General features: G+C 46.0%; 1 protein-coding gene across 2 annotated transcripts in view; it reads right to left on the bottom strand.

Annotated features, from left to right (window-relative positions):
- The window catches only part of EXOC3 (exocyst complex component 3), a 169,220-nt gene extending 144,606 nt beyond the window's left edge, over positions 1-24,614 (bottom strand). The window contains exons 1-8 of one of the 2 annotated variants that reach the window (XR_009555860.1): positions 24,531-24,553; positions 12,950-13,141; positions 9,337-9,556; positions 7,614-8,295; positions 5,237-5,354; positions 4,378-4,503; positions 3,545-3,645; positions 1,007-1,117 (exon numbers count right to left, since the gene is read on the bottom strand). Coding sequence is in view for 1 of the 2 variants with exons in the window: in XM_060247793.1 (XP_060103776.1) it covers positions 1,007-1,117; positions 3,545-3,645; positions 4,378-4,503; positions 5,237-5,354; positions 7,614-8,295; positions 9,337-9,556; positions 12,950-13,093 (1,502 nt within the window). In the remaining variant the exon portion in view is untranslated. Of the gene's footprint in view, positions 1-1,006; positions 1,118-3,544; positions 3,646-4,377; positions 4,504-5,236; positions 5,355-7,613; positions 8,296-9,336; positions 9,557-12,949; positions 13,142-24,530 lie in introns of both variants that reach the window. The other variant, XM_060247793.1, reaches the window with a different exon arrangement.
- Positions 24,615-27,899: the final 3,285 nt, after the last annotated feature.

Raw genomic sequence — 27,899 nt, 5'->3', positions numbered from 1 at the left:
AGGCATGAATGCCGGCTTGCTCGGTCCGACGGGATGGCAGCTATTAAGAGACGTCGATTTGAGAAGCCAGCTTTCGCTGAAGAGCGTACGCCAGTCAGAGGTCCGGTCGTCGATTTGAAACAGCCTTTAAAAAAAACCTCTTCAGCCGAGTGGCTTCCGTAAAAATAGAACGACCATCATTGAAACTTATCAATAAACAATCATCAATAATTAAACAGCAAGCAGCATTACGAAGTCTATTAAAATATCACATTCATCAATTAAAAAAAAAAACCCAGTTAACAGAATCAGGGCTGGTTTCCAAGGAACCCACGAGGCTGTGGCAAAAACATGGCAACAGTCTCCAGGAGGAGGTAAGCAAGTAGCCTCCTGCCCCATAAGGATGGGAGAAGAGGGGAAAAAACAAGTAGATAAGAAGCCAGGGGTGGGGAGAACGCAAGGGGAATGTGGGGAGGGGCACCAAGGAAGAGAAAGGATTTACCCAGTCAGGTGGACAAAAGAAGGATCACAATGGAGCAGAGGTCCATCAGTGGCTATTAGCCACAGGCAGGCCTTGAATTCAGCAGGAGCTCACAGGAGCACAGCTCCTGAAGCTTTCTGAGGGTTCCCCCTCTTCCTCCCCACCTATCTTGTTCATTGAATAGCAGGTGCAGCTGCATAACAATCCCTGGATTAGGAGAGTGGGCAGCCGGGCAGCCACCAGGGGCTTTGCCACGCCCCCAGCAGCCCTCATTAACCCCTGGAGAAGCCTGCGCCACCCTTTTCCCACTTCTTATGTGATTTTGGGCAGCGGGTAGCTTGCTGGCCTTTTGACTGGGGGGGGGGGCGGCCAAGGAGAGCCCCAGGTGAGTGAGGTCCGCTCGGGCTGGCTGGAACCAGATGGCCACTTGGGAAAGACACAGAGCAGATGGGCAAGAGAGGGAAGGGAAATCAAAGCCAGGCCTACAGGGGAAGAAGCGCGTAATAAGCATTATTGTTTAAAGAACACTAGGTTTGGAAAACTTACTTGAAGGTTTGACAGTTGTTAATGATGGCAACCATATAATGAACATAGCATGGATGATACTGGCGATTTCTTAGGTGTTCTTCTTTATATAAATGTGCTTCGTCTTTGTACCTGTGTAATGGGGGGGGGGACCCCAGGATGGAAAGGGAGAACACCATTCAGTTTTGACAGTCCCAATCCCCTGGTGGCCTACAGAAGCAGAGGGGGAAATCTCGCCTTTACTTGCTATCCTTTGGCAGGCTTAGCTCCTGAGAGTTTCCAAGGAAAAGAGTTCTGTAGATGGTGGTACGATGAACAGAAACAGGTTTTTGTCTACAGACTAACTTGGCTACTACTCCCCATGGAATGTGTAGTTTGGTCAGGGACCTGTCTATCTGCGGGACCGCCTTTCTCCGCATATTCCCCAGAGAGCACTGCGTTCAGGGACGAAAAATCTATTATCCATCCCTGGACCAAAAGAAGCCAGGTTGCGTACGACATGAGCCAGGGCCTTCTCAGTGGCAGCGCCAGAACTCTGGAACACTCTCCCGGAGGCCATAAGGGCCCTGCGGGATTTGTCTACATTCCGCAGGGCCTGTAAGACCGAATTGTTCCAACAGGCCTTCGACATTTAACTGAGAGAGAGCTGCCACTGGACGTTATATAGAGCTCCATGCAGAGTACCGATGGTCACCATCGAACTTTCAGAACCGCTATACTGTACTGTATTAATACAGCACCATGAAATGTTTTAAATAATTTAAATATGTAATTATGTTTTATATGTTTTATTGGTTTTTAATGGAAGTAATGTGATGATGTGAGCCGCCCTGAGTCCGCTTGCGGAGAGGGCGGGATATAAGCTTAACGTAATAAATAAAATAATAAATAATAAATAGTTTTGGTATATTCAACTTAACAGTTCAGTATATACAACAGTTTAAAAACTGGTCTCGAGTGATCTAAAAACCCAACTGAGGGGTTACAGTCAAAAATCTCACTCCTGCTCTACCCAAGTTTCCAGGAAGATCTGATAAATGCTACACAAATCTCTTCCTTGCAGATCACTCTAATGAGATGGCCTCTAAAGTGGTCACATTCTGTGCTGAGGCTTTGTCCATAAGAAAGCAGATATTTAAAACCTTTCAAAAACTTTTATGGATGGCTAATTCCACCACAATACAGCTAAGAATTTTCATGTTTGTATATTAATTTTATATTATTTGTACGTGAACTGTGGTGTTAAACTGTTATTATGTTGTTATTATTATGAAACTTGGAACAAACACCTCCCCAGGACTGAACAGGGATATTGGGTTTTTATTACATATACTGAACCCACTTTCACCAAGTAAAGCAATATATCCATAGTATCCCAATGTATTTCTCTTTTAGAATAGTGTATAGGAATAATGTTTTTTTTAATTGACATACTCAAATAGGGATACTGGCTGTATATCTCATTACATATACTAACCCATCTTCCACTATATTTTAATGCATTTTTAATGGCAAACTAGAATTATGTTTATATGTGTGTTACATATTTAAATCAAACCTCTGAGAAACCTATGCCCTCATTTTAACCCAGAGCTAACATCACAACAGACTCTCATTTATTGCACTTCACACCCAGGATACTTAATGGGTTAGTGCATGGACATCAATCTGCTATTCCAACTTAACTACTCGTCATTGTTTTTTCAGCCCAGTTAACACAAACTAACAAACACCAGACCCCAACTTGTGACTCTCTTAATCTGCTAAAAACCATTTCCATGACTGCACACTAACTCACTGCCCACTTTCTCTATATTTAGGTCTGCTTGCCATTCCATACTGTTGTCTGATGAAGTGTGCTTCTAGCACACGAAAGCTTCCATTCTGAATAAAACTTTGTTGGTCTTAAAGGTGCGATTTGACTCTTGCTTTGTTCCATGGTGACTACCAGTGGCAAAAAATTTCAAAGACCATTAGTGCATGCTGTGTCCCTGTGCACGCAGTGAACCCTTTGCACCGTAATTCCAAGTAATGCTTGCCATCAGCCAACGTGTTCCCGCAGAGTAGCCTAGACCAGTTATCAGCCCTAAACCAGCCACCTGCATCATTATTAACCAGGGCTGTGTTTTGAGTCGAGCTCAGGCTAGAACCAGCGGCTCCTGGCCCACTGACTCATGGGCTAAGGGCTTTTTAATCTGACCAGACCTCTCAGGAATAGACGCAGCTCTGTCCGAGTGACTCAGCCACTCACTAGCCTATGCAAGCCGAGGGAGTGAGCAGCTGAGGTGCACGGGGGGGGGGGGGGGGGGGGGGGCGGGAACCACCTTGGCCAAGGCCTGCTGCTGCTCAGAGCAAGGAGGCAAAAAGAGCCCTTGGTGTTGTCTTGTAGAGTTGGGGGATGCATAAACATGGAAGGACTAACAAAAGACTCCACTGCTGTTTCGGCTGGGGCACAGAATGGGAAATGTTTTATCTCGCTTTCATGGGAGGGAGAAAAGGAGATCCAAGCAGCTTAGTAGCATGTTTGGGAAGAGGAAAAAAGCTGTCGTTAAGTTTTACCTGATGAGGAATGAACTCATTTGTTGAAGGCACAAATGGAGCACCTTGATTTTCAAATCCTCGCTTATCTGAGTCGCCACCTGAAGGTTCTGCTCAAACATCTGAAAATGGAAACCAAACGGCCAATATATTGTCATTAATCAAAAAGCAGCAGTAGCCAGAAAGACACTGTGTCGTGTTCCCCCCACACCGCAAGGAGCCTAGTACACTGGCCAAGCCCCAGTTCCTGCTACCTGCTGAGGGCCTCACATCCCCCTTCTTTGGCCTACCAAGATTATGGGCATTTGGTTTGTACTGTCAATTGCTATGACGGAAACACAGCAATGGAACAGCTGGGAGAGCCAGTTTGGTGTAGTGGTTAAATGTGGACTCTTATCTTGGAGAACCGGGTTTGATTCCCCCCTCCTCCACTTGCACCTGCTGGAATGGCCTTGGGTCAGCCATAGCTCCTGCAGAGTTGTCCTTGAAAGGGCAGCTGCTGTGGGAGCCCTTTCAGCCCCACCCACCTCACAGGGTGTCTGTTGGGAGTAGGGGAGAAGATATAAGAGATTGTGAGCTGCTCTGAGTCTCTGATTCAGAGAGAAGGGCGGGGTATAAATCTGCAGTCTTCTTTTTCTAACAAACAACAAAAAATACACCAAATGTGTGGGGAGAGAATCCCAGGAATGAAGTGCCAATGTTTAGGCCCTCGGAATAGCTTATGTGGCCCTTGAGAAGCAATTCAGTCCATAAATACATCCAGTACCACACACCTGACGATGTAATTCATTGCTCAGTTTTTTAAAATATCATTCCACACAGGCGGTTCCATTTACTGAAAGCAACTGTTATACCTGGAATACAATAGCAGGGAGTGTAGTTTGATAGTAACCATCTTGATCCGATTCTGGCTCAGTTTCTTTCAGCCAGTCTTTTTTATCCGTCTCTAGCGCTTTCCGTAGCCATCCGATGATGTTGGTCTGCAGAAATCAAATGGAAGCGAAGAAGGGAAAAAACTGCTTTTCAACTGAATCAAAACAAAAACAAGGCAGCGTCCCATTTCGGCCACTCTCATCTGGCACCGATCACATCTATTGGCTTAACCCTCATTCGGAAAGTGTGTGTCAGACTCTGTTCATTGATACTATTGCTAAATGCTGATTACTAACCTGATTGATCAAAACGCATATACGCTCCCTAACCTATGCCAGCAGAACCGTAGAGGGGGGGGGGCCAAGTAGGGAATAGCCAAAGAGTAGCTTCCCAAGAATATCAAAGGTTGTTGGGCAGTCTTTGAAGTGGAGAGTGCCCGCTAGATTCTCACCTCCCCCCTAGAGGCAGCAAGGACATCGCCGCCGGGAAATGTAACCACAAACTGAAAAAGATAAGGGGGAGCCGTGTGAAAACTCTCACATGCAAAAGCAGCCTTTGTTTTGGGAATTGGGGTGCAGATGCAATTGCTTTGATGTAGAATGTTAAATACCACTGATTTGAACTGCTCGCCATCAGTGCCAATGCCTATCAGGTTGGAGTAACTTTGGAGTATACAATAAATGCAACTTTGTTTCAAATAACAAGTCTGCTCATTTGGAAACTTCAATGAACCTTCGCTGACAGTGTGTCACACAAGGTGAAATTGCAACGTGTTCCCCCCCGCAAGCGACCCGGACAGTTCATTCCCCACAAAGCAGCACATCTGCTGCTGTTACTTACAGTCAGAGTTGACATATATGTGTTAAGGAGGTCATCGACCACATCTTGAGAAAGCAGCGGCTGCAGGGAATGGACGTCCACTTCCGGGGCCAGTTCAGGATTGCCCATCATCTCTTCACTGAATTGAAGAGGAAACGAGACAGATGATGCAAAGGGACACGCGGGTTGCAGGATTATTGCTACTGTGAACAGTTAGACCAGGAACTTCTGCTTCTTGCTAGGCCTGCCTTAAGAGTATCATGCAAGAGGGATGGGGGCCACAACCAGAGATATTTCCAGGGGGAAGGAAAGCATAATTAATGCAAAACAGAAGATCCTAAAAATGAGTCTACTGTATTTAAAATGAATGCAATTTCATTATCATAAACATTTAACATTAAGTATCAAACACCCAAGGAACGGTAATCCTCCCAAAGCCTCAGTATGTCCTGGGTAGACTACTGGAAGATAAAAGCAGATTTAATTCCTGCTGATCAACTGGACAGAAAACTGCCTGCAGATTTGCCCAGAAGAACAGACCTGGACAGCTCCCTTTAAAAAGAATAATAGACCAGAGCATTCAGGAAGGAAGCAAGGAATTCCCCTAAGGGAATATGGCCCTGCAGGGCTTCCGTCATTACAAACCAAGAAGATGATGATGATGATACTGGATTTATATCCCACTCTATACTCTGAATCTCAGAGTCTCAAAGCGGTCACAATCTCCTCTACCTCCCCCACCCCCAACAACAGACACCCTGTGAGGTAGGTGGGGCTGAGAAAGCTCTACCAGAAGTTGCCCTTTGCAGGATAGCTCTACAGTAGCTATGGCTGAGCCAAGGGCGATTCCAGCAGCTGCAAGTGGAGGAGTGGGGAATCAAACCCGGTTCTCCCAGATAAGAGTCCACGCACTTAACCACTACACCAAACTGGCTCTCAGAACCAGCCCTAATGTACTATCGGTTTTTGCCATCCTGATTTCAAACTTATTAAAGAACCAAAGAAGGCTACACAATTACTTTAAAGGGAGGTGGAGGGGAGGAGACTTGGAATTTCTTGGATCCTCAGCGATCACACTACCACACGTGGGAAGGGCGCATGATGCTCACCCTTAACCTAAACCTTGAAGCCTTCTGCATGACAAGCTTCTCTGCAGCTGACCCCTCCTCACCCTCCTTTATCAAACCTCTGAATACCTTGAAAACAGAATGAATTTTGTGAAGAATGTGAAAAATTACATAGTTGATTAAAGGTAAAGGTAGTCCCCTGTGCAAGCACTGAGTCATTACCAACCCATGAGGCGACATCACATCACAACATTTTCTTGGCAGATTTTTTACGGGGGTGGTTTGTCACTGCCTTCCCCAGTCATCTACACTTTCCCCTCAGCAAGCTGGGTACTTGTTTTACCAACAATGCAAGGATGAAAAGCTGAGTCAACCTTGAGCTGGCGACCTGAACCCAGCTTCTGCCGGGGATCGAACTCAGGTCGTGAGTAGAGCTTGGACTGCAGTACTGCAGCTTACCACTCTGTGCCACGGGGCTTCGGTATATAGTTTATTACAAGTGCACTATCAGGCATGAGAGCCATAACCACAAGCCCTGCCTAGATTCAGGGAGGCTGTGGATCAGTGACAGAGCATCTGCTTGGCATGCAGAAGGTCCCAGGTTCAGTCCCTGGTATCTTCAGGTAAAAGATCTGGCAGAAGGTGGTGTGAAAGACCACTGCCTGAGACTCTGGAAAGCCAGCGCCAGTCTGCGTAGACAATACTGACCTTGATGAACAAGGGGCTGATCCAGTAGGAGGCAGCTTCCTGTGTACATGCATAAGCCCTGCCTATACACAGTGCAAGGTGAATGATGTTTCTTCAGAATGTCCCCTTGAAATCAATGGGTCTTGCTGTCATGCAAACGTCCTTAATATTGCAAACTTAGGGAAAAGATGTAATGTAGGGCCAATCATCATATTTCCTTGTAAGGAAGCTTAATACTGAACCACAAAATTGAATCGTTGTATCCAAATCCGATGGTAACTACTGAACATATGAAGCTGCCTTATTCTGAATCAGACCCTGGGTCTATCCAAGTCAGTCTTGTCTACTCAGACTGGCAGCGGCTCTCCAGGGTCTCAAGCTGAGGTTTTTCGCACCTATTTGCCTGGACCCTTTTTAGTGGGAGATGCCGGGGATTGAACCTGGGACCTTCCGCTTACCAAGCAGAGGCTCTACCACTGAGCCGCCATCCCTTCCCTACTGCTGTTGATCCAGCTATATATACATATAAAAATCCCATTCACATCTTGTAGACTTGCCCTTTCCAACTATGTCATCAGCCCCAAGCCAAGCATTCTTTAAAGGAAATGTTTCATTGCTACTGTCCTACTACCCAGTACCCTTACCTTTTATAAGTATTTAAAACCCACGTTAAAAGGCTAACAATTTCGTTTGCTTCCAGATCTTCCGAAGCCAAGTCCTGCATGCGGGCAGACAACGCTTGATGATACATGCTCAGTAAATTTTTGAAAATTTCATAATGGGGCGGAAAACACTGATCCAGAAGATTTTTTGCCACCAGCAAGTCATCCAGGACATATTTACGGATGATTTCCAGATGACGGACGAGCCACATTTTGTCAGATTCCCGGGTGTCTGCTTGGGTACCTTCGATCCTAGTCGTGACAGTTCGGTCCAACACGCTAAACATTTTCTCCTTCCATTTTTTGGGCCTGCCCGGTGGAATGAATCCCGTTTGCTTTTTCCGATCGAGCATCCGCCTGTCTATTTTCTCTTCTCTGTCAATTATCCTGACAACCGAAACCAGCAAGGTTGGATCTCGGCGGACGGTGACTAGAGCCCGCTGGATGACCATCCAGAGTTGCTTGGCCAGCTCTTCAGAGAGCTTCTGCATGTCTCCAAAATAGTTGTCAATGAGGTTCATGTCACGAGTATTCCTGCTGTCCATGCGATACTGCTCGTACATGAGGTCGTCTCGAGAGCGCTCCAAGTCCATCAGCTTCCGGTGGGCTTGCAGCAGTTGCCCCTGGTCAATCAAGTCCTGCGTCTCCCGAACTATCTCTGGCACTGGGGAGCAAAAGAGAAAGGAACTTAACATTGTCACTGATTTCCCGCTAGCCTTATGCCGCTCTCACGCGCCTCTTCTCTGCGGGGCTTCCATTGGATTTCACACTGTCCGCCCCTGGGGCTGAAACTAGTTCCATCTTTTTCGTGCGGCAAACAGAAACTGGTTTTTAGAGGATCTTGTTTGCTGCACGAAAGAGGCAGAGCGAGTTGCAGCCCCGGGACAGATAGTGTGAAATCCAACGGAAGCCCCACAGAGGAGAGTGAGAGCGGCATAAGGCGAATGGGAAATTGGTTCCTGATTCAGTTTCTGACCCTCAGTTACACAAGAAATAATGGGAGGTAGGGTTCAATGTTTATTTATTTATGTTATTTACAGTCCGCTTTTCTCACTGGGACAAGGCGAATTATCCAAGAGGGAGTTAGTCCAATCAACAGGATAGGACCTTCAATAAACAACGCAATGGGATTAGGATGCTAAAAGTCTGGAATCAACCGGAAATCTAAAAAATAGAATTTAAGCAGGGTATAAATATTAACGTGACAAATTAAACAATGCAAAAATTACCCAGTAGGATCCTACTTAACAGCAGACTATGCCGTGTAGCACAGACCACAGCAATGTTCCCTCTAAGCAGAGTCTTGTGAGCAAAAACTCTACTTCGTGAGCTGCCGGCATTCAAGTTGTGAGCTCCTGCGTAAATCAGTGTGCTCAGGGGCCATTCTTTCTGATGGTGATGGGGGAAAAGCCTAAAATTCCACTGGACAAGTGCAATTGCTTGGGTATAGCTCCTGAGCTAAGACAAAAATGTGTGAGCTGGAGATGAAAAATCTGTGAGCTAGCTCACACTAACTCAATTTAGAAGGAACACTGGACCACAGTCCCTAATTATTTATCTAAGTGACTTTATAAATTATTTCATACAGTGCAACCCTACTCTGACAGTGCCTTCCCACCATTAACGGCACCTCTGCTAACTCCGCCATAGCTTTAGATCTTGACAGTGCTCCTTCAGAGTAAGGCCACACAGCACAGACTTGTACCTGAGAAGATATTCTTCAGGTTTTCTACAGCCGCCGCAAGTTGGCTGTGCTGCACGACAGCGTCCTTCACATCCTTGAGGTTTTCTATGGTGTTGATGCTCTGCCGCCAGTCTTTATTGACATCCGCCAAAGAACGCTGAATGTCCTTGACGTCATTCAGGGCATTGTGCAGTTGGCTCAAGCCAGTTCGGACTCCATCGAGCTGTGACTGGATGGCCGCCTGGAAACAGAGAGCTGAAGAGTTAGCCGCCTCTACATTAGCAACAAACATCCAAGAACCTTTGTACCAAAAAGGCTCATTTTTAATCCCTCGCTATGGAGGGGACCATTATGAGAACGTCAGCACTCAAAAGACAAAACTTTTTAATCAAAACAGATGAACATATGAAGCTGCCTTATACTGAATCAGACCATGGGTCCATCAAAGTCAGTATTGTCTACTCAGACTGGCTCTCCAGGGTCTCAAGCTGAGGTTTTTCACACCTATTTGCCTGGACCTTTTTTAGTTGGAGATGCCAGGGATTGAACCTGGGACCTTCTGCTTCCCAAGCAGATGCTCTACCACTGAGCCACCGTCCCTCCCCAATGAATTAAAAAATGAAGCATCATCTGAAAACAACAGGTACAAAATAAGAAACTGGATTTTTTTTTATAACAAACACATTAACTGCGATCAACTCACAGTATGAAGAATGTCTATCATTTCTTGAAGATACTGAAGAAAATATCTCCTGTACATTAGAAAGCTCTATGCATGTATGTAGGGCATTTTTTGTAGAAAAAGCCCAGCAGGAATTCATTTGCATATTAGGCCACACCCCCTGACCCCACCATTATCTCGCACAGGGCTTTTGAGTAGAAAAAGCCCAACAGAAACTCATTTGCATATTAAGCCACACCCCCTGATGCAAAGCCAACCGAAACTGCGTTCCTGTGCGTTCCTGCTTTAAAAAAAAAGAAAAAGAAAAAACCCGCCCTGCATGCATGTAGTAAGCAATTCCCTTTACAATATCGGATTCATTCAAACAGTGATAAAATATTCTGTCTGATAGAAAGCTACAATCTAAAAAAAATGGTATACTTAATTCTGGATTTGTGTTTACTAAACAACGGTCTGCCTAATTGTCCGGCAACCCAAGCTTGAATCTAGGGCTACTTCTGTCAGACCCAGAGGCAAGGAATAGACAAGTATAGTTCAAGATCTTTATTCCAGCATCATAGGCAGGTGCAGGCGTTGTCGGAACTGGCTCTTCTGCCGGTTCCCGGCTCTTATAACCCCTTGCCCTGACTGTTACAATTCAAGCCAAGCACACCAAGCAATAGCGGGGGTTTTGTACAGGTTCCCTCCTATTCTATCATCACCCCAGGTGCCTGTTATCTTCCCCCTTAGCCACAAATCCACCAGCCCCCTTGACCTTGGTTGCATAGTAACGTTTGAGTTCCCAGACAGGCTAACCTCCCTCTAGATAAGTGGCAGGGATGCTTCAAAGCAATCAGCCAGCATAGCAAGCACAAGCGTTAGCACTGTATACTGTAAGCCATTTAGATACATTGGATACATATGGCAAGAGGAACAAAGATGGGGTGACTCTTGACAACTTCTAGAGAGCCTGTCTGGTGTAGTGGTTAAGTGCGTGGGCTCTTATCTGAGAGAACTGGGTTTGATTCCCCACTCCTCCACTTGTAGCTGCTGGAATGGCCTTGGGTCAGCCATAGCTCTCACAGGAGTTGTCCTTGAAAGGGCAGCTGCTGTAAGAGCTCTCTTAGCCCCACCTACCTCACAGGGTGTCTGTTGGGGGTGGGGGGAGGCAAAGGAGATTGTGACCGCTCTGAGACTTTGAGATTCAGAGTATAGGACGGGATATAAATCCAATATCTTCTTCTTCCATATTGGGATTTTTCCCTGCATGGAAAGCAAGAAGCACCCCCCCCCCTCCAGCCATTAAAGAAAAACAGGGGAATGTTTTCCCCAGCTCAAAGAGGAATCTGCAGATTGGTTGCAGGGGAATGTCCTTCCACCACCACTAGAAGGTGGGGGAGCGAGGCTCCACTTTGAGAATGACATGTGGAAACATTCCGCAGGGAGCTGACAGTGATGGGAAAAAGCCTAAAATCCCACTGGACATGTGCAATCGCTTGGGTATAGCTCAAGTAGTTCTCCGGATTTAATGGTTTCATCCAGGACTTCTTTTGTAGCAGGAACTCCTTTGCATATTAGGCCACAACCCCCTGATGTAGCCAATCCTCCAAGAGCTTACAGGGCTCTCAGTACAGGGCCTACTGTAAGCTCCAGGAGGACTGGCTACATCAAGAGTGTGTGGCCTAATATGTAAAGGAGTTCCTGCTACAAAAAAAAGCCCTGGTTTCATCAAAATAAACTACATTTACATACAATTAACATTCAAAGTTTTCATATGCCACTTCCCACCACCATGGGGATATTAAAATATACCGGTTGGATCCAGCCAGCTTTTTCATTCAATCTCTTCTAATCCCCCTCCATACAATCGTTCCCTATACCACATGGCTTTTGCACCTGCAGGTCCCAAGGGCAAAGGGGACCCCCGCTCCTGCCTTTACCGCTAGCAGAAGAGCTTGTTGAACCCAAACCTATGTGAGGACGCATGCAGCAGCTTGCAGAATTCTGCAGACAGAATGTGTCATGATTCCAATCAGAGAGACGTGTAGGCAAGATCCACCCCCCCCGCCCCCCCGAATGAACAGACTGATGTTATCCGTTCAACAAAAATGTTCCACAAAAACGTTTTTCTAAGTCGATCAGGAGACAAGATGAGAGGCTTGCCAATGGGAACTGTGTGGGATGAAAGAAGTGCTGGAGGGGGAAGCAGGTACAAAGGGAGGAGCAGGGGAAGATGGGAAATCGAAGGCTGCAATCCTCAACACCGTTATCAGGGAGGAAGCACTACTGAGTTAACTGGAACTTACTTCTGAGTAAACATACCTAGGATTGCACCGCACAATAATTAGGGAAGCTAGAAAAGAAAAAGCCCCAAATGCTAGCTGAGGTGAGTTTGTTAGCTTGCTGTTACAAAAACCTCAGGCACTTCAAAGATTAACAAATAGAATGCTACACAATTAACAAGGTATATCAACTCTGCTCAGAGTCAAAGGATTTAATGTGAATCACTTCTGCTTCTATTTTAAAAGGGGAGGGGTAAATTCAACAGTCTGTAGGGATTGTTGCAAAGAAACAGCTGCAAACGCCCCAAACGCACACAACAATATTGTGGTGCAAGCCTTCAGAGACTCGAACGCACATCCAGAATGTTAGTCTTTAAGGTTCTACAAGACTTTCTGTCTAAATGATAAGGCTGATGCCTCCTCAAGGAAATAAGACAAGAAAGAGGCAGGGAGGGGAAGAGACGGTGTCTCCCTCCACTGTTCCCTTACTTTCCAATGCAATTGTGTCCCCTATATAGAGTTTGAAGCCAAACCCCACCTTCACCAGAGGCTAAACTAGATTGTCCCCAAACCTCTCCCAAAAACCGTAATAGAGAAACACTTTCTCATACATACACACATACACACACACTTTGACAGCTATTCTCTGTCCTAAAACAAAAACATACAGCTTAATTTTGAAGCCCCATACTTTCAGTCTCGCTTCCACGGAAGCCTTCTTGCGCGCTTCCCTCCGACGATACTGTTCGACTTTATCCAGCTGGTCTGGCCGCTGGAGCATCCCGGCCACCCTCTGCACGGCGGTTGCAACGGCTTCCCTGTCCGTCTCCTCCATTTTAGAGCCGCCCCTCAGAAACCAGATGTCTTCATCGCTCAAGGGATCCTGGAGAAACAGGACGATCAAATATTTAGAGAGCCATTTTATCTCAGACATCACTTATAGATCCAGTACACTTGCTGGTGACGAGGCCAGTTTCCTCAAGTAAATCACATATCTCGATCGTTGCACAGCAATGAGTGCTTGTAGGATGGCAGCAGCAGAGAGATTGTGAATAAAACATTAACTGCTCAGTTTTATAAGCGCTCATTGATCGTTTGCTTTTACAGACCTGCTACCCTAACAGAAAGCATGAGCTGATACCCATGTGAACACTAGATTAGGGTTCCTGAAATATTATTGGGTCTCTGCAGTTGATTTCTACACTAGTCCGGCAGCGTGGATTTGCAGCTTCCAGAAGGGAATGTCAGGACAAAAGTTGCCCAAGCAGAACAGGCAATGGGGTAGGTGCAGGAAGAAAGAGCTCCACTACTAATCCCCAGCACTGACACACAAATAAAAGAGGACACTTACAAGTGGAATCCTAAACGCCCATTGATTTCAGTGGGCTTAGACTGCAATAACTCTGTTTAGGACTGCACTCTTAGGTTCCTGGGTGAACCACTCTAGCAAGAAATCATCAACACGGTTCAACCTGCTTTGGCACCTCAACATGGGCAACCTAGGCTGTTGGACCACAGGTCAGCATCACTGGTAATGTTATCCGGGCTAACATCCGATCCAGATAAATTGATGGCAGGATTACGAAAAACACAACTTGGGAGGCAGGGAGAGATAAGTAATGCCTCATCCCCTGATCTCACCTCTAGGATATTATAATCACTTATGTGTGTGGGCCAATTTTCCCATCACCCTATTTGCTGTTTCTCCTTGTTCCAAGGACAATGAAAATACTCAAAGGGCATTCTACTTGTGAGAAGAACTCTTCTGTTTAAAAAAAATGCACACAGTAGAAGAAGATAAGAAGATATTGGATTTCTATCCTGCCCTCCACTCCAAAGAGTCTCAGAGCGGCTCAGAATCTCCTTTACCTTACTCCCCCACAACAGACACCCTGTGAGGTGGGTGGGGCTGGAGAGGGCTCTCACAGCGGCTGCCCTTTCAAGGACAACCTCTGCCAGAGCTATGGCTGACCCAAGGCCATGACAGCAGGTGCAAGTGGAGGAGTGGGGAATCAAACCCGGTTCTCCCAGATAAGAGTACGCACACTTAACCACTACACCAAACCGGCTCTCCACAGTAATGTTTTTCTCATGCTGGATCCTTCCACCTCTGTTCTGGATAGAGAATCAGGGCTCTGAGTTGCTACACTGATGTTTATTTATTCTGCTCCTCTTAGCTTCATGGCAAATTTCTCCTCTGGGGCTGCAGGTCTCCCTAGAGGACAGGAAACACCTGCAGATGTCTCCATGGCAACAACCAGGTGCCCAGCATCCCTGGCTCCTTATTCTGCTTTCCCTTCCCACTCTATTGTCAAACATGCGGGTTCAATGATGAGTCGAAGTTGATACAAAGACTACGTTTATTGATAGACCGATACTTTCTGTGCAAGTTTCTTGAGAGTAGTGCTGAATATACATTGATACAATACTTTTAAGGCTTACTTCAAAAGGATTCCAAGGGATGGGGGTGTGGGGTAGCTCTCATACATAAACTATCATAAATGTCTACATTCTCACAGAGCTATCAGGACTCTGTCCTTGCTTTCCCCAGATGTCTCACACTCCCTACTGGGAATGTATGGGAAGGTGCTGATTATGGCTTCTCAAGTTAGTTTCGTTTCTCACTACTTCTAGCATTTAGGCAATAAAGCAAGAGGGGGGAAGGGAAAGAATAACAAAACTAGTAAGGCTGGGTCCTCCATGATACTTCCCAGATCAGGTTTAGGCAGGACCCTATAACAATCAATTATCAATGGAATTTCACCATGCTTGACACTCTATCCCTACCCTTCCTCAAACATCCCTCTCTTTTTTAGTCCCCACACTCCTTCCTTCCTTTCCTTCTTAAAAAAAAAAAAAAGCCTTGTAAGCTCTTGGATGATTGGCTACATCAGTGGGGTGTGGCCTAATATGCAAAGGAGCTCTTGCTAGAATTCCACTCTGATGCTGAGGGTCTCCCAGGTAAACAAAGTATAAATTTATACCAGACAGATCAATGAAGCAAACATGGTCTACCAAGGTCCATCACAACAGCCTACCAAGCTCCAGCATGTAGAGCATCTGTGCCCACCATGGCACCCATCAACACCTTTCCTGGCACCCACAAAGTATTTTCAGAAAATGGACAGGGCCAGGCAGGGCTTTTGCTCGGTGAAGCTTCTTCTGACCAGCCATTTGAGATTTAAATTGCTGGGCAGGTTTTTTTTTTTTTAAACATGATTTTGACAGCTGTTGCCATCACAGCATAACGATCTTCACTATGTGACTGAAGGTAGCCTGTGGCAGCCATTTTGTGGCTGCGCCCACCATACTACATCAGAACTCCAAAGGTATCCACAGGCTCAAAAAAGGCTGGAGACACCTGATGTTGAGAGTACCCTAAATAAAACTTCTACATCAGGGGTGGAATTCTATCTAGCAGGAGCAACTTTGCATATTAGGCCACACACCCCTGATGTAGCCAGTCTCCCAAGAGCTTACAAGGCTCTTTTTTGTAAGCTCTTGGAGGATTGGCTACATTGGGAGGGCGTGGCCTAATATGCAAAAGAGTTCCTGCTAGAATTCCACCCCTGATCGACAGCATTTCAAAGTTTATCTTATAATGGATGAGGAACTTTATGATCTAGCACTGCTGCCTGACAACGGAGACAGGACGGGATATGAACATAAGAAGATGATATCAGATTTATATCCCACCCTATACTCTTACAGCAGCTGCCCTTTCAAGGACAACCTCTGCCAGAGCTATGGCTGACCCAAGGCCATTCCAGCAGGTGCAAGTGGAGGAGTGGGGAATCAAACCCGGTTCTCCCAGATAAGAGTCTGCACACTTAACCACTACTCCAAGAATGTCTTCACTGAGGTTGAGCGACAACCACAAGAATGTCTTCACTGAGACTGAGCGTCCCAACCAGCCCAGACAAGTTTTTCCAGATTATTCAAAACAAATTTCAGCAATCAAAAAGTTGCCAAAACTAATCTGTTTGTAGCAGCCAAGACCAGAATGACTGGTAAATGTGGTTATGCATCGAGATCCTGTGTGAAGTTCTACTTAGTGATATCCAGCATTAAGATCGAGTCTGGAGAATATCTTTGCTCTGTTCGTCAGGTTACGAATAGTGTGTGTGAGGTCCTGTTTCCACTTTATGACTCCAGCAGGCGCACATCCAAACACAGTTTGAGTTTTCCCGATTGTCTGGGAACGGTCACAATTGATGAAGTTCTTGTGGCACATCCTACCTTCTTAATTATATCAAGTCTTCCTAAGCGGTCAAATTCTTCCTTTGCTGGTTTTTACCCACGGTGGAGCCAGCCAGCTTCTTTACTGGATCTCACAGCGGATTTCCCTCCCTACTACAGTTCCCATCCCACAGGTTTTTTTGTACTTGCAGGTCCTGTGATTCTTAGGAAAGCCTTTTCGGTGCTCAGAGGGGACGCCTACGATCTCTGTCTCCAGCAGAAAAGTTGACTGGACCCAGTCCAAGAAACGGAATGTGTCTGTGATGAAACAACAAGACTTCACAATGCGGAACTTGACCTGAGAGTTCTTGAGCTTACGTATGTCACAAACCCTACGTGTTAACCTGAAGAATCTGGTCCAGCTGGGTCGGATGCATGTTTGAGATCAGGGCAATGACTGTTCCATAGCCGAGAAGGTTATCAGTGCCATCTCCTGCAGTGTAAAAAGTAGCTGCAGTGTGAGAGTCTTGAAACTGTAGCCGTATTTGGAGTTGTTCATATTTTGGTAACAGTTGGCTTGAACCGCATGTACAAATCTTTCCGTTTGTCATTTGTAAGGCGGGTTTATTCATGAATAGATGAGGTGTTTGTCAAGTCTCAAGATTTGCAAAGGCACCTGTCCATGAGAACCCCAAGACTGCAGGTGTTAAGTTCAGGGCATAACAGAAGAAGTACTCAAGGGTTCCTTTGAAATTACTGTTCTAACTAGACATCATCCATCGTTGGCCAGATTCTGAGTAAAGTCATGGGGGTTTTGTTCAGCAAATTTCCTTCTGTTAATGAACTGCCTCAGAAGCGCTCTAGCCATTTCAAACAGTGCCATTTTTTTTCCTTCCGTCCCTTTTCACCGTGCAGTCAGTCTTGAGCCAGTTTGGTGTAGTGGTTAAGTGTGTGGACTCTTATCTGGGAGAAACAGGTTTGATTCCCCACTCCTACACTTGCAGCTGCTGGGATGTCCTTGGGTTAGCCATAGCTCTCGTAGGAGTTGTCCTTGAAAGGGCAGCTTCTGTGAGAGTCCTCTCAGCCCCACCCACCTCGTAGGGTGTCTGTTGTGCGGGGGGGGGGGGGGGGGAGAAGATATAGAAGACTATATAAGCCACTCTGAGTCCCTGATTCAGAAAGAAGGGCAGGGTATAAATCTGCAGTCGTTGTCTTGTTGTCTTTTTATAAATCGTTCTAAATTTAGTGCTATAGCACTAGACCAAAATAGCAGCAAGGCATCTCAGTGGTCCTGCAACAGCACTAAAGTGCTATCTTGGTCTAGTGCTATAGTGCTCAACTTAGAATGATTTTTTTTAAAAAACCCAAAAGACCGTGCAGTAAAACAGGGGGTCGGAGCAGCACTATTGGAAGTGCTGCAGATATTTTTAATAGCAATCGACAGCAACTCAGAAACTCAAAGAAGAGGCGAAGACAGAAGAAAGCAGTTGACCTCAGGTGCAACCCCATTTTGCCAACTGGACACAAGCAGGCTTGTATGTAAAGCTAAATAAAATCTGTTCACAGTCGGTTGTGCCTAAAAGGACACAAAAAATCCATTCGTAACCAGCTACTAAAATGGATTACAAAGGCTGTTTGAAAGGGGCCAAAGATACCATTCTAGTCTTGATACTAAGGATTATATTTGTCCTGTAATTTTACAGCTTTTGAAGTCAAAGAATGCTACCCCAAAAACCCTGAGATAACATATATTGCATGGCCTTCTTTGTGTCAAGCATGCAATTTTCAAAAGAACGAGTCAAGTGGATACAAAACTACGTTAATTGCTAAATTGAGATGCTCTCTTGGTACAGGACCTTGAGAGCGATGCCAACAATACATTGATGCACTTCTTTTAAGACACACTTCAAAGGGTCCTCACGAGAAGGGGTGAGGAATGCCAGCCAGTGCATAAACTATCATAAAAGTCTACATTCTCACTACGTTATCAGTATCTCGTCCTTGCTTTCCCAGATAGTCTACACTCCCATGCAGGAATGCATGGGAAGGTGTGACTTCTCATCTCACTACTAGTTTCATTTCCTATTCCACTACACAAAGCCATAAAGCAAGAGAGAGGGGGAGAGAAAGAATAACAGAGCCATGTTACATTGGCCCTCCACAATGTTTTACAGACCAGCTTTACGGAGGGCCCTAAAACCATAGATCGCCATTGAGTTTTACCATGCTTGACACTTTGTGGCAACAGGGTACCACAGACTGAAAGTCATCACTAACTCAGTCTTCATAGTGTCAGGCTATTACACCAAATTCAATAGCGGTTCATAACTAACCATTATTTGAAACCGCTATCAGAGGGTCTGCCTCTCTCCATATGTGCCCTGGAAAGCCTTGCTGGTTGTCCCTGGCCCAAGGAACATCTGTAGAGCCTTGACCAGGGCCACAGCTTTCTCTCCCAACATGGTGGGACATGCTCCTACTTGAGACCAAGGCTCTTGGGGACCTTTGACTGCTTTGCAGGGCCTGCAAAATGGAGCTGTTCCGCTAGGTCTTTGGATAAGGCTGTGAGCATCCAATTAAGTTGGCCTCCCTTGCTGGTGAGGCTCAGGGTGGATCAGAAGAATAAAGAAAACAGATAACCTGGACCAAATAAAGATGCTCTCTTGAGAAGATCTTTAGAGGCCCAGCAGCTCCAGCTTCTAAGACCACAGCACTTTAACAGCTAGTGCTACCTGTTTAAATTTTATACAGTTTTTAACTTTTAGTTACTTTATTATTGTGTTTGTATTGTTGTTGCGATCCACTCTGAGCCTACTTGTGGAGAGCGGAATAGAAGTTGAAAGAAAAAAAAAAATAAATACCCAAATTTAAGTTCGAATCTATGGGTGAGACTTCTGAGTGTCAGTTGTTGTATTACTTCTATTCCATAAGTCTCAGTTCAAATACAGAGAAAGCATAATTCGTCTTATCACTGAAATCACCGCCTTAATCACAACAATTCTTGTGATTATCAGGCTTCCAGTCCCATGGACTACCCATACGCCAACCAATTCTCCTCAAATGTCTCTGAGTTTGACTTCCGTATGCTCAGTCCGCTTGCTATTTTCTTTATTCTTCTTCCTGTTGACATATTTTTTTCCTATTTGACACAGAAATTGTTCTCATCACTTCCATGAGCAATCAACCTTCCGCATCCAGAAGCCACAACGACTTCAATGTTCTTATTCTCCTTACACTGGCTGAAAGAGGTTCAGAATAAAAAAGAATACTTTTCTCTAACCTCTGGCTCACTTCTGCTATTATATCCCCTATCTTATTATTGCCTTTCTCCAGGTATGAAGCAGGAACAAGCTTACTAGTTGTCACCGCCGGAACCCACAGCAGATCACCTCCAAAACACTAACATTTTACAGCATTAAAAACTCTAACATTGATTTTATTTCTTTATTTGTCTGTCTGTCTATCTATCTGCTTTGTTGATATTGTATGTCTCCCACCCATTATTTTTTATATTAATTTATTTTTCTTCAAAACTCTTGCTTTATGTATCTCTAAATTGGGTAAATTTGGGTAAATTTGCTTTTAGAGTTACTTACTTAAGAGGATGCTTTTAGAGTTACTAACTTAAGAGGATAAAGTTAAGGTGTGTTTTCCTAATAGTTTAAAGTATGTACAGCTCTATAGTTTGGTATATATAATCCGTTTTAATTCATCTCATTATGCTGTTTGTAAAAATACTTACACTTTGGATATCTATGTATTTAGTCTTTACTAGTGTAACTCATCTTTCTGTATATGTCAGAGTTCTCTTAATAAAATTTTATTGAAACTTTAAAAAAAACCCTAACAAATATATAAATCATCACAGCTAATGGTCTATTTAAAATTCTTACCCTACAACTGCAGACTAATAATTTTACATGTGCAGTGAACTGTACTGCGTTGAAGCGGAGTTGGTTCTCCATGCAATAAAAGGACTTTTAAGCAGAAATTTTCTGTACTCCACACCAGTGTTCCCTCTAAGCTGAGTGAGTGTGAGCTAGCTCACAGTTTTTTAGTCTCTGGCCCACACATTTTTGTCTAAGCTCAGGAAGGATGGCCCCAAAGGAAACTAATTTATGCAGTAGTCAGATTGCTCACTCACAATTTTAATGCCAGTAGCTCATGAAGTAGAATTTTTGCTCACAAGACTCCACAGCTTAGCAGGAACATTGTTCCACACCATTTTCCTCTTGTTCACAATTATTTTTTGTTAGCTAATTTCCCAAATTATTTAACAAGATCTCGTGGCCTGCTTACAGGTACCCATGCAGCTTTTGTTTGCTACTGGACATATCTAACATCAGATGCAAAGGAAAGGTGACAGAAAATTATCCATAGGACCAGACTTGCAGATGCTACAAAAGGTGAAAAATTTGCAAACACACATAATATCAACCCCAGAGTTGACAGAACAGCCCTTGGCTGCGGGATAAGCTATGGTTTCTCCTGAACTCACAACTGGAGTGCCAGATGTGTACTTCAGCATCTAATAAAGTTGCTTCTTACCCCCGCTCCACTTCAGCAGACCATCAACCTGTTTGTTAAAAGTGTCACATGAACATCTGAGATGTGTTGATGTGTTCAGTATTCATTAGGAAAAAAATAAGACCGATCTGGGGATTGGGAGGCAGGGTTTCTGGATTTGGATTTTTTGCCCTCTGGAAGGAAGGATGACCAGGGGTAAGGCAGCCAGACAGAACCATGAATATCAGTCTTCTGTTTCAAATGTATAGACCAGTAGAGATCAAACTGTGCCTCTTTCACACATATGAGAGCCAGTTTGGTGTAGTGGTTAAGTGTGCGGACTCTTATCTGGGAGAACCAGGTTTGATTCCCCTCTCCTCCACTTGCACCTGCTGGAATGGCCTTGGGTCAGCCATAGCCATGGCAGAGGTTGTCCTTGAAAGGGCAGCTGCTGTGAGAGCCTTCTCCAGCCCCACCCACCTCACAGGGCGTCTGTTGTGGGGGAGGAATGTAAAGGAGATTGTGAGCCGCTCTGAGACTCTTCGGAGTGGAGGGCGGGATATAAATCTAATATCATCTTCATCATCTTCTATCTTCTTCTACATATTATGTGGCTCTCGAAGCCCCCACGGACCTGTCAACCAGCTTGGAGAAGGTATTCGTCTCTTTAAATCACCTCTCTGAGCCAGCTTGGTGGCTTGGAGAATGCATTTAAAATTAAAGTAGTTTCCTTTCCACCTCAACCTCCTCCCACCTATTTGCTTCTCTCTCTCCCTCATCTTGCGGTTCTCAAGCATTTGACGCTCATGTCTTGTGGCTCTCAAACATCTGACGTTTATTCTATGTGGCTCTTACTTTAAGCAAGTGATTGCACCTTTAAGACCAACTTAGTTTTATTCAGAACATAAGCTTTTGTGTACATGCACACTTCTTCAGACGAGGAGTGAGGCACAATAAGCAGAGCCACATATAGCTGGTGGGGTTTGGAATGCCAAGTGGTACAAAATTAAAATCCAATAGCAGAATAGTAAAATTAACAAATTCAGAAAACCTTTGATCTGGGTTGCATTAGCGTGGGAAACCATCAAACAGTAACATGTCAGAATGTGAGGATGCCTGTTAATTATTCTATTGCTAATAAACCTGGGTCAAAGCGAGGGCATTTCTTTCCCAGAAGTTTTTCCTGTCCAGCTTTGTATATGTGGCTCATTCCTCATCTGAAGAAGTGTGCATGCACACGAAAGCTGACGTTCTGAATAAAACTAAGTTGGTCTTAAAGGTGTAACCGACTCCTATTTTGTTCTTCTACTTCAGACCAACACGGCTGCCTATTTGGATCTTACTTTAAGCAAGTTTGGCCAGCCCTGGCATTGCCCTATTTCTTTTTTCCAGACATCAGCCCTGGAGAGGAAGAGTGTCATGTGATTTCACACAAATGCAGAAAGGGCATTTCTGGAGCGGCCTCACCATTCTAAAATACTGCATATACCTTCACCCAATCGACTTTAGGGACCTTAGACTCTCCACAGCTTGGACCTGGATGACGCAGGCTAGCCTGATCTCATCAGATCTCAGAAACTAAGCAGGGTCAGCTTAGATGGAAAGCCACCACGGAGATCCAGGGTTGCTATGCAGAAGCAGGCAGTGACAAACAACCTCTGAACGTCTTCTACCTTGAAAACCTTACAGGGTCACCGCAAGTCGAATGCAACTTGAGGGCACTTTTCACCATCAGATCCTCCGCACAGGAGAGGTGACACGGGATACTGGAGACAACGTTACAGCCAATTAACAGAAGAGCATCAGACATGGATATCCCTTATCTGCAGGAAACCACTATCAATCCTTAGCAGTCTACTCAGAATTCCACTCAAGACTATTCCGTTGGGCTTACTCTCCAGAAAGCATTCTCCTTCTTTGGAGGTTTTTTAAACAGAGGCTAGATGGCCATCTGACAGCAATGTGGATCCTGCAAATTTAGATGAAGGTTAAGAAGACACTGGATTCACATCCCGCCCTCCACTCCGAATCGCAGAGTGGCTCACAATCGCCTTCATCTTCCTCCCTCACAACAGATACCCTGTGAGGTGGGCGGGGCTGAGAGGGCTCTCCCAGCAGCTGCCCTTCCAAGGACAACTCCTACCAGAGCTGTGACCGACCCAAGGCCATTCCAGCAGGTGCAAGTGGAGGAGTGGGGAATCAACCCCGGTTCTCCCAGATTAGAGTCCTCACACTTAACCACCACACCAAACTGGCTCTGCCACAAGAGGTGGTGGCGGCCACAAGCATAGCCACCTTCAAGAGGGGTTTAGATAAAAATATGGAGCAGAGGTCCATCAGTGGCTATTAGCCACAGTGTGTGTGTGTGTATATAAATTTTTTGCCACTGTGTGACACAGAGTGTTGGACTGGATGGGCCCTTGGCCTGATCTAACATGGCTTCTCTTATGTTCTTATGTTTTTAGGGGGAGGCATTTGTGAATTTCCTGCATTGTGCAGGGGGTTGGACTAGAAGAAGAAGAAGATATTGGATTTATATTCCACCCTCCACTCCGAATCTTAGAGTCTCAGAGCGGCTCACAATCTCCTTTACCTTCCTCCCCCACAACAGACACCCTGTGAGGTGGGCGGGGCTGAGAGGGCTCTCCCAGCAGCTGCCCTTCCAAGGACAACTCCTACCAGAGCTGTGACTGACCCAAGGCCATTCCAGCAGGTGTAAGTGGAGGAGTGGGGAATCAAACCCGGTTCTCCCAGATAAGAATCCTCGCACTTAACCACCCCGCCAAACTGGCTCTTAGGGGGAGGCATTTGTGAATTTCCTGCATTGTGCAGGGGGTTGGACTAGAAGAAGAAGAAGATATTGGATTTATATCCCGCCCTCCACTCCAAAGAGTCTCAGAGCGACTCACAATCTCCTTTCCCTTCCTCCCCCACAACAGACACCCTGTGAGGTGGGTGGGGCTAGAGAGGGCTCTCACAGCAGCTGCCCTTTCAAGGACAACCTCTGCCAGAGCTATGGCTGACCCAAGGCCATTCCAGCAGGTGTAAGTGGAGGAGTGGGGAATCAACCCCGGTTCTCCCAGATAAGAATCCTCGCACTTAACCACCCCGCCAAACTGGCTCTTAGGGGGAGGCATTTGTGAATTCCCTGCATTGTGCAGGGGGCTGGACTAGATGACCCTGGAGGTCCCTTCCAACTCTAGGATTCAATGACTGCAGCAATACTTACCCAGCACGCACCGCACCACACGTGATATCGCCTCTGTTCTGCTGTGTGCACATAGCATGAGTTCCCATGACCGGTGGTGGGGCGGGGATATCTGTTGCATTCCCGCAGCAGCCACCCCGCAGGAGGACAGAGGGGCGAAGGAGGAGGCTGGGCGTGGCCAGAGTCCCTCGGGGGGGGATTTGAACCCGGACCTCAACCGACGCCTCAACCGCCCCAACGGCCACCGGGATCCTCACAGCCCCGCAGCCGTCTGCCAGGAGGGCACCTTGGAACCAGACCTCTCCCCAAACTGAGGGGGGCAGCGAGGCCGGGCGGGGTCGCTCTCCCGCCCTCCCGGAGCCTCCCGTCGGGGGCTTACCTGGGCCGGCGGGCGGTCGCCGGAAGCTTCTGACAGGAGAGCCGGAGAGCCACCATCAGCCGCCCACTGCGCCTGCGCGAGCTCCGACGCGCCTGCGCAAACGCCGCCTTTCTGTGTACGGCCTGGGAGGGGGTATAGCAAACATCGCGGCTGCAGCTGGGGTTGCCAGCCGCCAGGTGGGGGCTGGAGATCTCCCGGAATTGCAGGGGATAGCCAGGCTACATACGCCGCTTGCTTGTTTGTTCTGCTTCTTGAGAAAACTGCGGCTCTGGAAGATGGACTACATGGCAGTATATAGGGCAGGAAGGATTGGCCAAACTTGCTTAACGTTAAGAGCCACATAAAACAAATGTCAGATGTTTGAGAGCCGCAAGACATGAACATCAGAGGTTTGAGAACTGTAAGACAGGAAGGAAGGCAAATAGGGACCGAGGCTCAGTGGTTGAGTATCTGCTTGGTAAGCAGACGGTCCCAGGTTCAATCCCCGGCATCTCCAACTAAAACGGGCCCAGGCAAATAGTTGTGAAAAACCTCAGCTTGAGACCCTGGAGAGCCGCTGCCAGTCTGAGTAGACAATACTGACTTTGTTGGACCGAGGGTCTGATTCAGTAGAAGGTAACTTCATATATTCATTCATATTCATATATTCAAATAGATGGGGAGGAGAAGTGGAAAGAAAACAACCTTAAATGTATTCTCCTAGCCACCAGTTGGAGAAGTGCTTTAAAGAGAGAAATGCCTTCTCCAGACTGGCTGATGGAGGTAGTGAGGGCTTTGAGAGCCACACAATATGCGTGAAAGAGCCACATGTGGCTCCTGAGCCACCATTTGGCCACCCCTGATATAAGGTTACCATATTTTAAAAAGCAAGAGAGGACATATTTCCCGACTGACTACTTCAAGCACAATGACAAATCTCATGTTAGATGCTCCTACCACCAAAGCTGTGATAATTGCTACTAACTCACTCCAACCCAAAAATATAACCTTTTGTCATCAGTTTCTTTTTTTAAAATGAGCCCAAAAGAGACACGGTAAAAAAAAGGACATCTGGTATTCCTATATTATACCCTACCAAGGTCCCTTCCCACCCTAAACTCCATTCTCCCAGGCTCGATTATGAAATTGCCAGATATTTCTAAACCTGAAGTTGGCAACCCTACAAGCAAAGCTAGATTGAGGGTGTTTGTTGGAGATAGTGGCTGTATTCTGAGCAAGGCTGCCTGGCGCTTACATTGGAAGGTACATTGATATAGGGAGCTCGCTGGAGCGGGGTTAATCGGAGATATCCTGGGAAGCAGTGTTGCTAACCTCCAGGTGGGAGCTGGAGTTCTCCTGGAATTATGCCTGATCACCAGGGCAGGAACTCACAGGAACGCAGTCCCGGCTGCCTTGGCATCAAGGGGTGTGTGGCCTAATATGCAAATGAGATCCTGCTGGGCTTTTTCTACAATGGTAATATCATTTGGGAAACAATATCATTTGGGAAACAATGGTAATATCATTTGTTGTTGTTGTTCAGTTGCACAGTTGAGTCCGACCTTTGCGACTCCATGGACCAAGTCATGCCAGGCCCTCCTGTCCTCTACCATCCTCTGAAGTCTGCTCAAATTTGTCTTCGTTACATCAGTAATGCTGTCCAGCCACCTCATCTTTTGCCGTCCCCTTCTTCTTTTGCCTTCTGTCTTTCCCAGCATCAGGGTCTTCTGCAGTGAGTGCTCCCTTCTCATTTGGGGGCCAAAATATTTGAGCTTCAGCATCTGACCTTCCAGGGAACAGTCCATGTTGATTTCCCTTAGGACTGACTGACTGGATCTTCTTGCAGTCCAAGGGACTCTCAAGAGTCTTCTCCAGCACCACAGCTCTAAAGCATCTATTCTTCTGTGCTCAGCCTTCCTTATGGTCCAACTCTCACAGCCATACATTACCACTGGGAACACCATCACCTTGACTGTACGGACTTTTGTTGGCAGGGTGATGTCTCAACTTTTTATTATACTGCCCAGGTTCGCCATAGCTGTCCTCCCAAGGAGCAAACGTCTTTTAATTCCATGGCTACAGTCACCATCTGCAGTGATCTTGGATCCCAGACATGTGAAGTCTGTCACGACTTCCATGTCTTCCCCTTCTATTTGCCAAGGTGTGATGGGGCCGGATGTCCTAATCTTAGTTTTTTTGGTGTTGAGTTTCAAGCCTACTTTTGTGCTCTCCTCTTTCACCCTCAGCAGGAGGTCCTTTAGATCCTCCTCACTTTCTGCCATTAGACCAGTGTCATCTGCATATCTAAGGTTGTTGATATTTTTTCCCGGCAATCTTAATTCTGGCTATGATATCATATGATGGTATCGCTTTACTCTGCCTAATATGCAAATGAGTTCCTGCTGGGCTTTTTCTACCCCAAAAGCCCTGCTGATCACCAGATGACAGAAATCAGTTCCTCTGGAGAAAATGGCAGTTTCGGAGGGTGAACTCACCACTCCCCAAGTTTCCCCTCCAAAGGCACTCCCCCCAAATCTCCAGGAAATTCCCAAGCTGGAGTTGGCGACCCTATGTTACTCTGAGCATGGAGCAGTGTGATGGTGAAGGTGGAATAAATTAGAGGCATGTCTTTGGCGCCCAGCGTCCTGCCGTATCTTAGCACGCTCTCCTGCCCTGGAAGAATAAAGGAAGAGAAGTACGTTTGTGCAACTTGGGTTGCCAACTTCCAGGTGCTGGCTGGAGATCTCCCACCATTACAACTGATCTCCAGGCGGCAGAGATTATCAGGAGAAAACGGCACTTCAGAAGGTGTGATGTGACGTGATGTGATGGTATCGCTTTACTCTGCTCTGGTAAGACCTCACCTGCAGTATTATGTTCAGTTTGGGGCACCACATTTTAAGAAGGATATAGACAAGCTGGAACGGTTCTAGAGGAGGGTGACGAAGATGGTGAGGGGTCTGGAGACCAAGTCCTCTGAGGAAAGGTTGAAGGAGCTGGGCATGTTTAGCCTGGAGAGGAGGTGGCTGAGAGGTGATAGGATCACCATCTTCAAGGACTTGAAAGGCTGTCATATAGAGGAGGATGTGGAATTGTTTTCTGTGGCCCCGGAAGGTAGGACCAGAACCAGTGGGTTGAAATTAAATCAAAAGCTTCCGGCTCAACATTAGGAAGAACTTCCTGACTGTTAGAGCGATTCCTCAGTGGAACAGGCTTCCTTGGAAGGTGGTTGGCTCTCCTTCCTTGGAGGTTTTTAAACAGGGGCTAGATGGCCATCTGACAGCAATGAGGATCCTGTGAATTTAGGGGGAGGTATTTGTGGGTTTCCTGCATTGTGCAGGGGGTTGGACTAGATGTCCCTGGAGGTCCCTTCCAACTCTATGATTCTAA

Source organism: Heteronotia binoei, chromosome 10 (genome assembly GCF_032191835.1).
Source record: "Heteronotia binoei isolate CCM8104 ecotype False Entrance Well chromosome 10, APGP_CSIRO_Hbin_v1, whole genome shotgun sequence".
Taxonomy (NCBI): Eukaryota; Metazoa; Chordata; class Lepidosauria; order Squamata; family Gekkonidae; genus Heteronotia; species Heteronotia binoei.
This window is presented reverse-complemented; position numbering and strand designations above follow the sequence as displayed.